General features: G+C 42.3%; 1 protein-coding gene across 1 annotated transcript in view; it reads right to left on the reverse strand.

Annotated features, from left to right (window-relative positions):
• LOC136675617 (unconventional myosin-X-like) overlaps window positions 1-15768 on the reverse strand; it is a 56420-nt gene that overhangs the window by 25501 nt on the left and 15151 nt on the right. The window contains exons 2-6 of the mRNA XM_066652260.1: window positions 12553-12651; window positions 11201-11359; window positions 6936-7123; window positions 3397-3531; window positions 2938-3062 (exon numbers count right to left, since the gene is read on the reverse strand). Coding sequence (XP_066508357.1) covers window positions 2938-3062; window positions 3397-3531; window positions 6936-7123; window positions 11201-11359; window positions 12553-12651 — 706 coding nt within the window. The remainder of the gene's footprint in view (window positions 1-2937; window positions 3063-3396; window positions 3532-6935; window positions 7124-11200; window positions 11360-12552; window positions 12652-15768) is intronic.

Genomic DNA, 15768 nt, shown 5'->3' on the forward strand with positions numbered 1-15768 from the left:
TGAGTGAGTGAGTGAGAGTAAGAGTGAGTGAGTGGGTGAGTATGAGTGAGTGAGTGAGAGTATGAGTGAGTGAGTGGGTGAGTATGAGTGAGTGGGGTGAGTATGAGTGAGTGAGTTAGTGAGTGAGTGAGAGTACGAGTGAGTAAGTGAGTGGGTGACTGAGTGAGAGTAAGAGTGAGTGTGTGTGTGACTATGAGTGAGTGAGTGAGAGTAAGAGTGAGTGAGTGGGTGAGTATGAGTGAGTGAGTGAGAGTATGAGTGAGTGAGTTAGTGAGTGAGTGAGAGTAAGAGTGAGTGAGTGGGTGAGTATGAGTGAGTGAGAGTAAGAGTGAGTGAGTGGGTGAGTATGAGTGAGTGAGTGAGAGTAAGAGTGAGTGAGTGGGTGAGTATGAGTGAGTGAGTGAGAGTAAGAGTGAGTGAGTGGGTGAGTATGAGTGAGTGGGTGAGTATGAGTGAGTGGGTGAGTATGAGTGAGTGAGTGAGAGTATGAGTGAGTGAGTTAGTGAGTGAGTGAGAGTACGAGTGAGTAAGTGAGTGGGTGACTGAGTGAGAGTAAGAGTGAGTGTGTGTGTGACTATGAGTGAGTGAGTGAGAGTAAGAGTGAGTGAGTGGGTGAGTATGAGTGAGTGAGTGAGAGTATGAGTGAGTGAGTTAGTGAGTGAGTGAGAGTAAGAGTGAGTGAGTGGGTGAGTATGAGTGAGTGAGTGAGAGTAAGAGTGAGTGAGTGGGTGAGTATGAGTGAGTGAGTGAGAGTATGAGTGAGTGAGTTAGTGAGTGAGTGAGAGTAAGAGTGAGTGAGTGGGTGAGTATGAGTGAGTGAGTGAGAGTATGAGTGAGTGAGTGAGAGACTATTAGTGAGTGACTGACTGAGTGAGTGAGAGTATGAGTGAGTGAGAGTATTAGTGAGTGGGTGAGTATGAGTGAGTGACTATGAGTGAGTGAGTGAGAGTATGAGTGAGTGAGTGATTATGAGTGAGAGTATTAGTGAGTGACTGAGTGAGTGAGTGAGTGACTATGAGTGAGTGAGTGAGAGTATGAGTGAGTGCGTGACTATGAGTGGGTGAGTATGAGTGAGAAAGTGAGTGGGTGACTGAGTGAGTGAGAGTATGAGTGAGTGTGTGACTATGAGTGAGTGAGAGTATGAGTGAGTGTGTGAGTATGAGTGAGTAAGTGAGTGGGTGAGTATGAGTGAGTGAGTGAGAGTATGAGTGAGTGAGTGAGTGAGAGACTATTAGTGAGTGACTGACTGAGTGAGTGAGAGTATTAGTGAGTGAGTGACTATGAGTGAGTGAGTGATTATGAGTGAGTGACTATGAGTGAGTGTGTGAGTGAGGGACTATGAATGAGTGAGTGAGTCATTATGACTGAGTGAGTGAGAGTATGAGTGAGTGGGTGACTATGCGTGAGTGAGTGAGAGTATGAGTGAGTGTGTGACTATGAGTGGGTGAGTATGAGTGAGTAAGTGAGTGGGTGACTGAGTGAGTGAGAGTAAGAGTGAGTGTGTGTGTGACTATGAGTGAATGAGTGAGTGAGAGTAAGAGTGAGTGAGTGGGTGAGTATGAGTGAGTGAGTTAGTGAGTGAGTGAGTTAGTGAGTGAGTGAGAGTTAGAGTGAGTGAGTGGGTGAGTATGAGTGAGTGAGTGAGAGTAAGAGTGAGTGAGTGGGTGAGTATGAGTGAGTGAGTGAGAGTATGAGTGAGTGAGTGGGTGAGTATGAGTGAGTGGGTGAGTATGAGTGAGTGAGTGAGAGTATGAGTGAGTGAGTTAGTGAGTGAGTGAGAGTACGAGTGAGTAAGTGAGTGGGTGACTGAGTGAGAGTAAGAGTGAGTGTGTGTGTGACTATGAGTGAGTGAGTGAGAGTAAGAGTGAGTGAGTGGGTGAGTATGAGTGAGAGTATGAGTGAGTGAGTTAGTGAGTGAGTGAGAGTAAGAGTGAGTGAGTGGGTGAGTATGAGTGAGTGAGAGTAAGAGTGAGTGAGTGGGGTGAGTATGAGTGAGTGAGTGAGAGTAAGAGTGAGTGAGTGGGCGAGTATGAGTGAGTGAGTGAGAGTAAGAGTGAGTGAGTGGGTGAGTATGAGTGAGTGGGTGAGTATGAGTGAGTGAGTGAGAGTATGAGTGAGTGAGTTAGTGAGTGAGTGAGAGTAAGAGTGAGTGAGTGGGTGAGTATGAGTGAGTGAGTGAGAGTAAGAGTGAGTGAGTGGGTGAGTATGAGTGAGTGAGTGAGAGTATGAGTGAGTGAGAGTAAGAGTGAGTGAGTGGGTGAGTATGAGTGAGTGAGTGAGAGTATGAGTGAGTGAGTTACTGAGTGAGTGAGAGTACGAGTGAGTAAGTGAGTGGGTGACTGAGTGAGAGTAAGAGTGAGTGTGTGTGTGACTATGAGTGAGTGAGTGAGAGTATGAGTGAGTGAGTTAGTGAGTGAGTGAGAGTAAGAGTGAGTGAGTGGGTGAGTATGAGTGAGTGAGTGAGAGTATGAGTGAGTGAGTTACTGAGTGAGTGAGAGTACGAGTGAGTAAGTGAGTGGGTGACTGAGTGAGAGTAAGAGTGAGTGTGTGTGTGACTATGAGTGAGTGAGTGAGAGTATGAGTGAGTGAGTTAGTGAGTGAGTGAGAGTAAGAGTGAGTGAGTGGGTGAGTATGAGTGAGTGAGTGAGAGTAAGAGTGAGTGAGTGGGTGAGTATGAGTGAGTGAGTGAGAGTATGAGTGAGTGAGTTAGTGAGTGAGTGAGAGTAAGAGTGAGTGAGTGGGTGAGTATGAGTGAGTGAGTGAGAGTACGAGTGAGTAAGTGAGTGGGTGACTGAGTGAGAGTAAGAGTGAGTGTGTGTGTGACTATGAGTGAGTGAGTGAGAGTAAGAGTGAGTGTGTGTGTGACTATGAGTGACTGAGTGAGAGTATGAGTGAGTAAGTGAGTGGGTGAGTATGAGTGAGTGAGTGAGAGGATACAGTCGATGATCTTTCCTCCCTGGATATTTCCTCGCTGACTGAAATGAAGCTGAATAAACTTCCCAAACCTACTGGAGTTATTATTATACACCGTCTTTGCATTTCCAAATGCCTCCATTATGGGACTGAATGAGATGAGGGAGGGAGAGAGAGAGAGAGAGAGAGAGAGAGAGAGAGAGAGAGAGAGAGAGAGAGAGAGCGAGAGAGGTGGGGGGAAACAAAAAGAGGAATCAATCATAAAAGAACATAGAGAAGTGTGTCTGTGCTTAACTACACAACAGAGGAGGAAGGTATATTTATGTGAGCAAAAGTGAAGTGAATTTCAAATCAATTTTATTTGTATAGTGCATTTTACACTCAATTTGAGTGTGTGTGTGTGTGTGTGAGAGAGAGAGAGAGAGAGAGAGAGAGAGTGTGTGTGTGTGTGTGTGTGTGTGTGTGTGTGTGTGTGTTGTATACCTGCTCTCCAGTAGAGCCTCCTCAACGTGTGAAGATGCATTTCTGGCAGAAAGTTCTAGACTTTGTTGACTCATTGATGACAAAAAACGGAGGATCACCTTTGTGCTCTCAGTTTTCCCTGCACCACTCTCTCCACTGCAACACACACACACACGCACACACACACACCAAGAGATTAATCAGTTTTCACATACACTCTCCATTTCACAACATGAATCTAATGTGTTCACAGTCTAAGGTGTGGTTTTAAGAAGTGCATATATCGTCACTGTCCAGTGGAAAAAACAGTAACTTTACAGGGGACAAAATTAAACCTTAACTCTCAGTGGAAGACAATGTAAAAATATTGTATTCAGAGTAATTTCGGAGCATTTCTATTGGTCATTCATCATGAAGTTTACACACAGTGTGAAGGACAGCTGCTATGTTCAAATGATGTAGTAACTAAACATACACACACACACACAGACACACACACAGATACAGGTTTTTGGACAGCGATGATATACATGATGCTTTCTGCTTTCAGTAAACCTGGACACACCTGAATGTGCAGAAGATGCTGTTCTAATAAATTGTAGGACATTCAAACTTTAATAATTTAATCAGCCACCAGGGGGTGTATCTTCACCACTTCATTAGGAAAAGGATGTCAGCTGATTACTTTGATGATGTGTTTTGGGATCAGGAAGAGAAGAAGAAAAATAAGAAACATATTTATTGATCCCTTTGGGAAATTGCTTCTGTGCATTTAACCCCTCCGTGGCAGTGAACGCACAAACACACACTAGTAAGCAATTCTTCACACACACACACACACACTAGAGCAGGGGTGCACAGCTCCAGTCCTGGTGGGCCAGTATCCAGTAAAGTTTGGTGACTCCTCCACTCACACACACACCTTAAACCTGGCAATTAACAGATGGGTTGAATCAGGTGAGTAGAGGAATCACCAAACTTTTCCCTACCAGCCCTCCAGGACTGGAGCTGTGCACCCGCTGTGAACACACACACAGTGACCACCTCAGCACCCGGGGAGCTGTTTGGGGGGTAGGGACCTGCTCTAAACCCAAAAAACACACCATAATGTTATATCCCCATAGTAAGCCATAGTAGCAAAGCAGTAACCTACACACACACACACAGATGGAAGCACACACGCACGCACACACACACACACACATCCACATAGCACATCTGGCCTGTGCATACTTTTGTAATTAGTGTTGTCAGGCAGCCGTGAGTTGAACCCCTCGTGATGTTTAGGGGTTCGAGGTCAGGGTCAGGGCTGCAGCCTCAAGTCGTTTTGAGCAGGTCACAAAACATTAGAAAATACCAAATGCTCAGGGTTTAAGGTTTGGACAGCGTCTGGAGTCTGGAGTTCCTTCTCCCTGTCTGTGTACCACATGTGATGGACCTGTGTGGGTGTTTGGTTTATTTGGGTGTGTTTGGATGTGTGTGTGTGTGTGTGTGTTACACCCTACAGCTGTGTGGAGGCTGCCTCGTGATCACAACACAGAAGCCCCAGTGGTAAACGTTAGATTAAAATAATTTACAAATCACGCAGACACACAACAAGAGATAAACTCTCCAAACAAGACGCTCACACCACATTTAATAACAGTAAACTACAGTGAATTTACAGTAAGTTTTACAGTAAGTAAATTATTTCTCTGACACTTTATTGGGATTAACCCTTAGATCCCTGTGTGAGCAAATGTGCAAAAGATGTTAGGACAATTGCTGTGATTTTATGGCATACAGCCACATAACATCACTGAGGTCAGGTTCTAGATAACAGCTCGTCCCATAGGCGCTGGATGGAACATCGCTCCAGAGAACACAGTTCCACTGCTCCACATGCTGGAGGGCTTTATACCTACAATAACTAGCTGAATTCACTAATTATACTAATTATCTAAAACAAAATGATCATCTTTGGACATACTCCGCACCTGTAGTTCACAACCAGCAGAATCTGAACCGTTTTACAGTGTCAGTCGGAACAGGAGGATAACACCTTAATAACATTTTAATCATAATTTTACATTTTTACATTAATCCGAATCCTAAAAAGGCAGCTGTGTCTGAGACAAAATATTTAAACCTGGCTGTGCCTCACTCACACACACACACACACACACACACACACACGTTTACAAGCTGCTGTTAAAACTGCTGTGTAATTGGAAGAAATACATAAAAGCAGTAGGGCACTAAACACAGCAAATGTTTAGTGAAAAAGACACGGGTGAAAAGACACTCACGCAGACCACACTCAAAAGTAAATAAAATTCCTGTTTTTTATGATCAGAGCACTTCCAATTTACAACAAAACACTGAAGAATCATCTCAGCACCTGAATTATACAGAAATCTAAAACACCGGACCCCACGCTATGTTCACACACCCATGATTCAGCTCAGTACCTCATTCCCTCATTAACACACATCTGCTGGTTGGGAGCAGAAAACACAAAAATGTGCTGAACATTTAAAAACGTGTATGAGTGTGTGTGTGTGTGTGCGCGCACGCATGCTCTGTATGTGTTTTTTCATCGCAGAAAACCCTAATATCACATTCTTTGCTGTGATTAATCGCGATTAATTGCACTGTCCCTTCTTAAGACTGAGGCTTTTAATAATGAGTATTTAAACGTAAAATAAAAGCATCAATGTAAGATCAACACAATGGAATTATAATTGAATTAACTGTGTTTATTGATTAGAACATGTAATCCCAACAATGAAATGTAAATGTTAGCAGGTCCTTGTACGTTTAGAGGAAGATTAATGTGTAGTGTGATAAACTATTCTAAATAAAACTTTTTTTTTGTTTTTTTTTGTTTTATTGTAATATTTCTGTGTAGTTTTGATGATATTTGGATTAGAATCTCTTTCTTTGCTGAGTAAAAGTTTCAGGGAGAGCTTTAGTGTCAGACACTGTAGCTTTAAAGAGGACGATTGTAGGGAAAACGCTGTTCTCTCTGGTTTGTTTACGTCCACCTTTAAGGTGGAATGATGTTTTTGAGGAAAAAAATACAGTTGTTTGTTAGTGGCTGAAGTGTAACTTAAGATTGAAACTCTCTGTTTCTCTCAGGCTTTGTGGTGTTTTGAAGCCTCTTTTTATTAGATACTATGGCCCCCTACTGGACTGGCGTGATATTGCAGCTGTTTTCGTATCCGTCTGGACGGTGATAGTTTCAAAAACGGAGGGAGGAAAATCTCAATTTTTAAAAAATAAACAAATCAGTAAGGAGGGGGCCTATGCTCTGTATATACTTACTCTTTATGACCTCACCTGTTACCACTTAAACTGCTAATTGTGGAAACTTCCAGAAGAGTATTACTTGCATAAAATATAAGCCTTGTTTTGCCTCTGTCCCCCACTTTTTTTTTTTTTTTTTTTTGGTTTGTCAGTGAATGGTGAGGTTCAAGGTTTGTCAGTGAATGGTGACACAGTGACCCCTGCACACTTTAAAAATAATAATAATAATAACCTGTGGGGGCCCTGAGTCTGTGTGTGTGTTGATGCTGTACCTGATGAGCAGACATTGGTTGTTGCTGCGTTTCCACAGTGAGCGGTAGCATTCATTGGCGATGGCATAGATGTGAGGAGGAATTTCACCCAAATGATGTCGACTGTAGCATTCCACCATCGATACGTCGTACAACTCCAACAAGCGCTGATACGGGTTCACTGCCACCAAGATAGACCCGATATATGTCTGCAGAGAAACACACACACACCACACACACAGACACAGGAGCATGAATGTGTACACACTCAAAAACACAATATTTAATTCTAAAATAATCCTCATAACAAACAAACCTCATTCAGATTTTATTTCAAATAATTGATGTCATATATCTCTCATAGTTTATTAATTCTCTTTTCATGGTTTGTGTGTGTGTGTGTGTGTGTGTGCACTAACCTAGTAGAACACAAACTATGTAAATGCATCTGAACGACGGTTGAGACGACATGTTTTAAATAACAAATCCAAAGATTTAAATTTGTAACAAATTTGAATTTATAAAAACTCATAATGCACACAGAGTCTGTGCTCTTCTGCAGTCTGACATGACATATAGTGTGTATAGTATGTGTGTGTGTGTGTGTGTGTGTATGTCGAACAGCAAAACTGAACTGAAAAACAAAGAAATATTACACTGCAGTGCACACTGGAGGAATCCTAGTCAAACAGTGGCCCCCTGAGCTATTAATCCTGAGCTAATAAGATGCGCCTAACCTTTACATTTTTATGTTTGTGTTTGGGGTGGCACAGTGGCGCAGTCACACAGCTCCAGGGACCTCAAGCTCAAGGTTGTGGGTTCGAGCCCCGCTCCGGGTGACTGTCTGTGAGGACTTGGTGTGTTCTCCCCGTGTCCGCGTGGGTTTCCTCCGGGCGCTCCGGTTTCCACCCACAGTCCAAAAAACACACTCAAAGGTGTCCATAGGTGTGAATGTGAATGTGTGTGAGTGTGTGTGTTGCCCTGTGAAGGACTGGCGCCCCCTCCAGGGTCTATTTCTGCCTTACGCCCAATGATTCCAGGTTGGAGGACCCACCGCAACCCTGAACTGGATAAGCGGTTACAGATAATGTATGAAAGAATGAATGTTTGTGTTTGCGCATTAGTGAGGTCAGACACTGATGTTGGATGAGGCCTGACTCACTGTCTCTGCTCTAATTCACCCCAAAGGTGTTCTATCGGGTGGAGTTCAGGGCCGGTCAAGTCCTCACTCATCAATTGTCTTCATGGACCTTGCTTTGTGCACTGTGCACAGTCACATTGGAGCAGGAAGGGGCCATCCCCAAACTGTTCTCACAAAGTTGGGAGCATGAAATTGTCCAAAATCTGTTAGTGGGCTGAAGTATTGAGAGGTCCTCTCACTGGTACTAAGGGGCTGAGCCCAACTCCTGGAACTCACACCAATATCCCCCCTCCATCAAATTTTACACTCGGCACAATGCGGTCAGGCAAGTCCCATCTCCTGGCAACTGCCAAACCCAGACTCGTCCATCGGATCGCCAGACGGAGAAGTGTGATGTGTCACTCAACAGAACACATCTCAGCTGCTCTAGAGTCCAGAGTCTCCACTGCTCTAGAGTCCAGTGGTGAAGTGCTTTACACCACTGCATCTGTTAATAAATATTAACATATCGATGTGCTCTGGGTCTAGTCAAGAACAAAGCTGATTGATAATAAGCTCTGCAATATTCAACGAGTGAATGCACACTGCTAATAGTGCTGTACTATTTTGACACACTATGTAATAAGGTAGTATGAGGTCTGAGATGGGATATATTTTCGTCTTCCGTTTTCAGAGGAAAGCCCCTGTCAACAAAAACGTTCAGCAGCTGTTGTCACTTAATGTCAGTTAATGAAACACAGCCTTAAAACAGCTGCAATTTACACTGACTTCTAATAATAGGCAAGCACACAGAAATATGTAAAGACAAACACACACACACACACAGAGAAACACACACACACACACACGTATGTGGTACAGTTCTTCATGTAGAGCAGTGTGTTTACAGCAGACAAAAGTAATTGCAGTGTTTGTGTGGTGAGTGTGGTGTGTTAGTATGTGTGTGTGTGTGTGTGTGTGTGTGTGTGTATTTGTTGTGTGTGTGAACTGAAAGCTGCAATATGAGAAGTTCCAGCTCCAAATCAAACTAAAGCAGAGCTATTTCCTGCAGTTCTCTCTCACACACACACACAGACACACTTCAGATACAGAAGGAAACTCTGCCTGGAACAAAAGAAAAAATACTTTTGATGAACTGAAAGATCCCTACTTCTCTACACCCCCAGCAGTGTGTGTGTGTGTGTGTGTGTGTCTCTCTGTGTGTGTGTGTGTGTGTGTTTTAGATGTGGCTAGGAGAGCAATTCCTTAGCCTACCATTTTCTGTCCTGTGTAAGAAAATATCCACAGCTGTTTACAATCAGAGAGAGAGAGAGAGAGAGTGGAGGGGGAAGAGAAAGAGGGACAGGGAAAGACTGTGGAGAGAAAGACAGAGAGAAGGGGGGATGGAGGGAGGGAGACAGGAGTCGGAGAGAAAGAGAGAAAATAGAGTTAAAGGCGAAAAGAGAGAAACGAGGAGAGAGAAAGAGTGAGAAAAACCTTTGTCCCTTGTGATTTAACCCTGTGGAATTTGATCTGAGTGAGAGAAACATTCCACAAGACATTTCTTCTGGAAACACACACACACACACACACAGAAAGAGAGTCTATTGTAAGATGTTTGTCCAAATGCCACCTCTGTTCAGTGCTGATCATTCCCATATGCCACCAATTACACAACCACTTCAATTTACTGCTTAATCAATCAGATCATGGATCAGTCCTGGGAACAGACACTGAGACTGACTCCTCAACAACAAAACGTTGTGTTAGTGCGACCCTAATGTGAGGGGACAGTGATTAAAGCGTGGAGACGAGTAAAAAAGTCTCAGACAGAGACCGCCGTCTGACCGCCACTAGATATTATTTATTAATTGTTTATAAACTGCTCTGAGTCACTGAAAATAGTTTGAAAACTGTTCAAAAACAAAATTGCCCAGTCAGCAGTGTTCAGAAACAGACCAGTGATGAAGGGCCAGAATACGACGGAACACCTTTTACAGACAGGCTCTGACTGCCCCAGGTTTTAACACAGCCTGGATTTATTACTGTGTACTTCACTGTGAGGAAGCTGATGTGTGTTAAGGGAAGTTATGAACACAATCAGCACACAGATTTTGTGTGTGTGTGTGTGTGTGTGTGTGTGTGTGTGTGTGTGAATATAGAAACACACATTTAGAACAGGATTCACACTCTACATAACCACAACCTGTCTAGACACGACCAGCAAAACCCGCCCCCCCCCCAAATCAAACGCCAGACCCCTCCCCCAATCAGCACAGGCCACACCCACAACCCCCTACAGCAATCCCCCTAAACCCCACCCCTTTACTCCAAAAACCATGCAGTCCAGGCTCTGTTTCCTCTCTATCCACATCAACGCCATCAGCTCAAGGGTTTTTGGAAACCACACTCATAAAAGCAGAGAGGCTCTGTGTGTTTAGACTCGAGTCTGAAGGAGAAACTACCTGCCTTCACTTTTTAATGTTTTTTGTTAGCAGTGCAAATAAGTTTTAAAGTGTTTCTGTGTAATAACTGTATTATTATAAATCAGAATTACAATAGTCATTTCTTATTAAATAATAAACAACAACTAAAACTAACCCTGAGACCTCCATTGGTAAATTGTCTGAACCCAGACTCACACATATTTTTGGACACAGTATTATCCCCAAGAACAGAACAAAACAAAAATGGGCTCAGCACTATGTAACCTGTGGGGGAGGTTGATTTGGGGGGCACTTTATTTCAGGACAGTGCTGTACAAGTGAATTACACTCTAGAACTGTAGGGGGAGTCCAGGAGCAAAAACACCAAATCTTTCCTACTGTTGTTTTAAAGAAACACAAGGTAAGTATACTGTGGCTCATAGTATTTCGTCCTAGTCTAACCCTGACCTGGAGCCTAACGCTTACTTGTTTTTCACAATATTTTCATCTGCCTCCCACCTCTAATTATATATTTTTACTCATTTTGAATTGTGACGTGACCATGGGAATATGAAAAGTGTTATATTCTATGAATGTATTATTATCATTATTATGATCAGACTGACTCTAATATAAGCCTAGTCCCTAATCCTTAAGTACAATTATTCTGAACCTAAACATATCCCCAATCACTCTGTGTGTGTGTGTGTGTGTGTGTGTGTGTGTGTGTGTGCACTCACATATATACAGCGCTGTGTGTATCTCAGATGGAGATTGTGTAGAATTGCTCCCTCGTGCAGGTCCTGCAGGGTTGCCATGTCCTCAACTCCACACACACTGCTACTGTGCATCTCATACACTCTCTGTCTGCTCAGGGCATTCTGCTTATATGTGTACACCTGCAAATACACACACACACACACATACACACACACACATACACGGAGTCTATTGACACAAAATATACTGAGAGACAGAAATTACAGCACTCTGCAAAAGTTTTACTCACCTAAGGATATAAGGTATTTATCTAAGAATTTATTTGCTAACAACAGCCCTGCTATTAGAATAAAAACAATAACATTACTGTGTGTGTGCGTTTAGTTTTACTGAGTTTATGGTAATTATCTATAACTTTAATTGAGAAGATAAATTATTTGAAATAACAATAATAATCTCAGCTACATTAGAGTTTTACACAGTGCTGTAAGAGCAGGATATTTGTGTTTGCGAACACGTTTTGTATGTGTGTGTGTGTGTGTGTGTGTGTGTGTGTGTGTGTGTGTGTGAAAAGGGAGTGTTATAACCCAACCCAGTGATTATGGTTTTACCAGTCATGGAAATGTAACTAAAGACCAGAAATAATCCACCAATGAGAGAGACAGAGAGAGAGAGAGAGAGATGAAGAGAGAGAGAGAGACGAGAGACCAAGAGAGAGAGAGAGAAAGAGAGAGAAGGTATAGAAAGAATAAAAGGACGAACAGAAAGAAAGAAAAGCTCTGAGTCGTAGAGAAGGACAGACAGAAGGAGCATATTTCAATGGACAGATGAATGGCACTGGGTTTGTTGTAAAGACAGAGACTACAGTGGTTTTGGGAATGGCTCATTTATTCACTCACTCACTCATTCACTACACAGCATTTGACACAGTGATCTGACCAGGGAAGAAACACGGAGGGACAGTGCATTATGGGCCTTTTACTGTGTGCTGTACAGAGGATTAGATTCCAGGTTGTGTGTGTTTGTGTGTGTGTGTGTGCGTGTGTGTTTGTTTGTGTTTTACTGTATGTGTCTGGCCTGAGATTAAATCCCTTTGTATTCTTCTGTTCTTTGATGTACTCAGACATTGTCCAGGGCTAATGACCAACACACACTCCTTGTCCTCTGTCTCTCTCTCTGTGTGTGTGTGTGTGTTTGTGTGTGTAAAATGAGACGATTCCACCTGTCTGAGGAGTCACCTCTCTGAAGTGTGTTTAGCAGATGTTGTGCTACTCGCTCCTAAACAATTACCCCTTGTCATACTCAAACAGACACACACACACACACACACACACATACACACACAAACAGAGAGAGAGAAAGAGAAATGTACCTGTCCATAGTCCGTTCGGAAGACCACCACTCCACCTGAGCAGGAGTCTACTGTGCTGGGCCAGTACTGATCACCCTCCCACAGCCACACACGGCAGCCCTGCAAAACACACACACACACACACATACACACACATACACACACATTAGTGTACCTGCAAATGAGTTAAACATATGGCGATTTGGACACGAATCATTGCTTCTGAGGCCCAAGAGGGAGTGATGAACTTTAACCCCATTTCCTCTTCAAAAACTTCACACACACACACACACACACACACACACACACACACACACACACACACACATAACACAACTGCACTTTGTGATTAGACTGATTGGCTACACGACAGCTGTGCAGCTGGCCATTTATCCTCCCTTCACAACAGAGACTGCCAGTGTATGTGTTTGTATGTGTGTGTGTGTGTGTGTGTGTGTGTGTGTAGTAAATGAATGTGTGTGTGTGTGTAGTAAATGAATGTGTGTGTTTGTGTAGTAAATGAATGTGTGTGTGTAGTAAGTGAATATGTGTGTGCGTAGTAAGAGAATGTGTGTGTGTGTGTGTGTATGTGTGTGTGTTTAAAACTTTCCCTCAGATATGGTGTCTGAAGTGTAAATTGTCTGTAAGTGCTTATTCACTGTTTCCACAGAAACTCATGTGGAACTCGAGCTGTTTAGTTTTGTAGCACTTTCGCTCTGTGTTTACTTTCATGCAGTTAGCGCTCTCCTGAATTTAGAGTCAGTTCCACCTTAAGTAATGTAACTGTAACAGTAAAAATAAGTCAGAGTTACCCCCCTATGGAGCAGGAATAGAGCAACATCCTCATCTTGGTTGGTGCTTTTCAGCATTTGGAGTCTCTCCGTTGTCTAAAAAAATCCAGATGGCGTTTCTCTGCCGTGAGCAGAGAGAGAGAAAGCCTAGCACCGGACCCAGACACTTTGTTTTTTTACCCATTTACAGACACTGGGGCTTCGTAAACACATTAGAGCGGTTTTGATCTCTTAAACAGGTTTGAGAGTTTCATGAGGTATACCTTTAAGTGTAAGCAACAATGCAAACAATTTTTATATTTTGTGTGTATTGTAAAATATGTATTTTAAAAAAAGTTTTTCTGTAGAGCAGCACATGGAGAGGAATACACTCAGTTTTATACACAGGGTTTCTGATTACAATCATGAACTGCACCTTTAAACAGCACATTCAGTTTAAAATCCAGGCGCTCACGTACAAAGCCTGATATAAATGTACCTCTTCCTACCTCTCAGACCTTCTTCAGCCCTAGCACAGTCTGATAACAGTCTGAATGGTCCCTTTCATGTGTGTGGCACAGAAAACTCCACGTGTTTTTTCCTGAAAACAAGCTGGACTCGTGACCACAGCACATATTTATATTGTATTTTAGTCTGAATACTCGGGCCCTGAGAACTCAGCAGTTTCTCTGTAGAACTCATGTATGGCTTTCTCTTTGTGTAAAAGTGTTTCAGGTCAAGTTTATCGACACAGCAGTTAAAGCAAGTTAAATTACAACAATTTTGACCAGGTCATGACACTGTGTTTACGACACTGGAATCACCATTTTTCTTGCACCATAGTCTGAGGTCTCAAAGGTCATTCAACAGTGGTTCCCAAACTTGCCTTACACAGAATTTTCACAAAAAACGAAGTGTGGTTGATGGTGAAAACTATGAAGAAGTTGTAAGCTTGCATTGAGAGATGTTGTTTCTGAACTGTGTGACCACCCTCAGGACATTTGGCACAAATCCCTCTTGCTACAAACACTTTTTTGGGAGACGTTTGGGAATTTATTAATTTTTTTTAATTGTGGAATGTTTCCCAATGGTCGAGCTTATACTTTTTATACAGTTTTTACTGTAGTATAGTTTTATTTTGTTCTAACTTCTTTGAAATGTGTTACAAATAATTAATTTACTTTAAACACAGTGAAAACATTAGAAATCTTTTCGTTGTAATTTTCTCAGTGAAATAAATGTTCAGCGGAATGAACAAATCACATTAAATGTTTTATTATTTAACAAGAGGTCTCTAATTTTCTGAAACAAGGGTTGAAATAACAATAACAATAATAATAATAATAATATTAAAAAAATAACAAGCAGTAAAACAAAGCTACAATGTCTGAAAAGAAACTGAAATCACAACTGACTGTAAAACTTCACCCAAACACACACGCCAAAGTAATCATAAACTAATAAAATGACTCTCTCTCTCTCTCTCTCTCTCTCTCTCTCTCTCTCTCTCTCTCTCTCTCTCTCTCTCTCTCAGTGCATTTGAGTTTCTATCGTTGCTGCACTTTGCTCCTCATTCCTGCTCCAGCCAATCAGCTGTCACTACAGCAGGAAGTTTACTGCAGATGAATTAAATGCACAAATCAAGGTGAGTACACTCAAGGATTCAATTCTCCCACACACAGACACACACACACACACACACAAACACACATACACAAACACACAAACACAGCATTAACATAACGCCCAAATACAAAAACAGCTAAAACACTCTATTATTCTGATGTTATTCTTGGTGCCCACAGTAACCCTAGAGCTCTCTTTTCCACTGTTAATAAGCTATTGAGCCCTGTGAAAAGTTTCCCTATGGTTCCTTCAGCTGAACTCTGCTCTCGGTTCATGGACTTCTTCAATCATAAAATACTTACAATTTACTCTCAGTTCCAGCCCACTGCAACCAGGCTAAACATTCCTCAACTATCTCCTCAGTTCAGCAGCAGCTATTTTTCCACCTTCAATACTGTAAACCAACAGCTTGTTTCACAGATTATTAATTTCTCAAAGGCAACTTCATGTCAATTAGACCCTTTTCCTACACAGCAGGTGAAAGCCTGTTCTTCATTTATCTGTCCTCTCATTACCAAAATTATCAATGCTTCACTTAGTTCAGGAATGGTCCCAGCTTCTTTGAAACTGGCAGCTATTACTCCAGTTCTCAAGAAGCCTGGCTTAGATCCTGAGAACCTCGCAAATTATAGGCCCATCTCTAATCTCCCTTTCCTTGCTAAACTGTTGGAGCGAACAGTAGCTGCTCAGTTAACAGAACATATTCAATCATGTGATCTGTTTGAGGTCTTCCAATCAGGTTTTAGGAGGAACCACAGCACTGAAACTGCTCTTGTTAGGGTTGTCAATGACTTGCTGATGTCAGCTGACCAAGGACTGCTGAGTCTTCTTGTCCTGTTGG

The sequence above is a fragment of the Hoplias malabaricus genome, chromosome X1 (genome assembly GCF_029633855.1).
Source record: "Hoplias malabaricus isolate fHopMal1 chromosome X1, fHopMal1.hap1, whole genome shotgun sequence".
Lineage (NCBI taxonomy): Eukaryota > Metazoa > Chordata > Actinopteri > Characiformes > Erythrinidae > Hoplias > Hoplias malabaricus.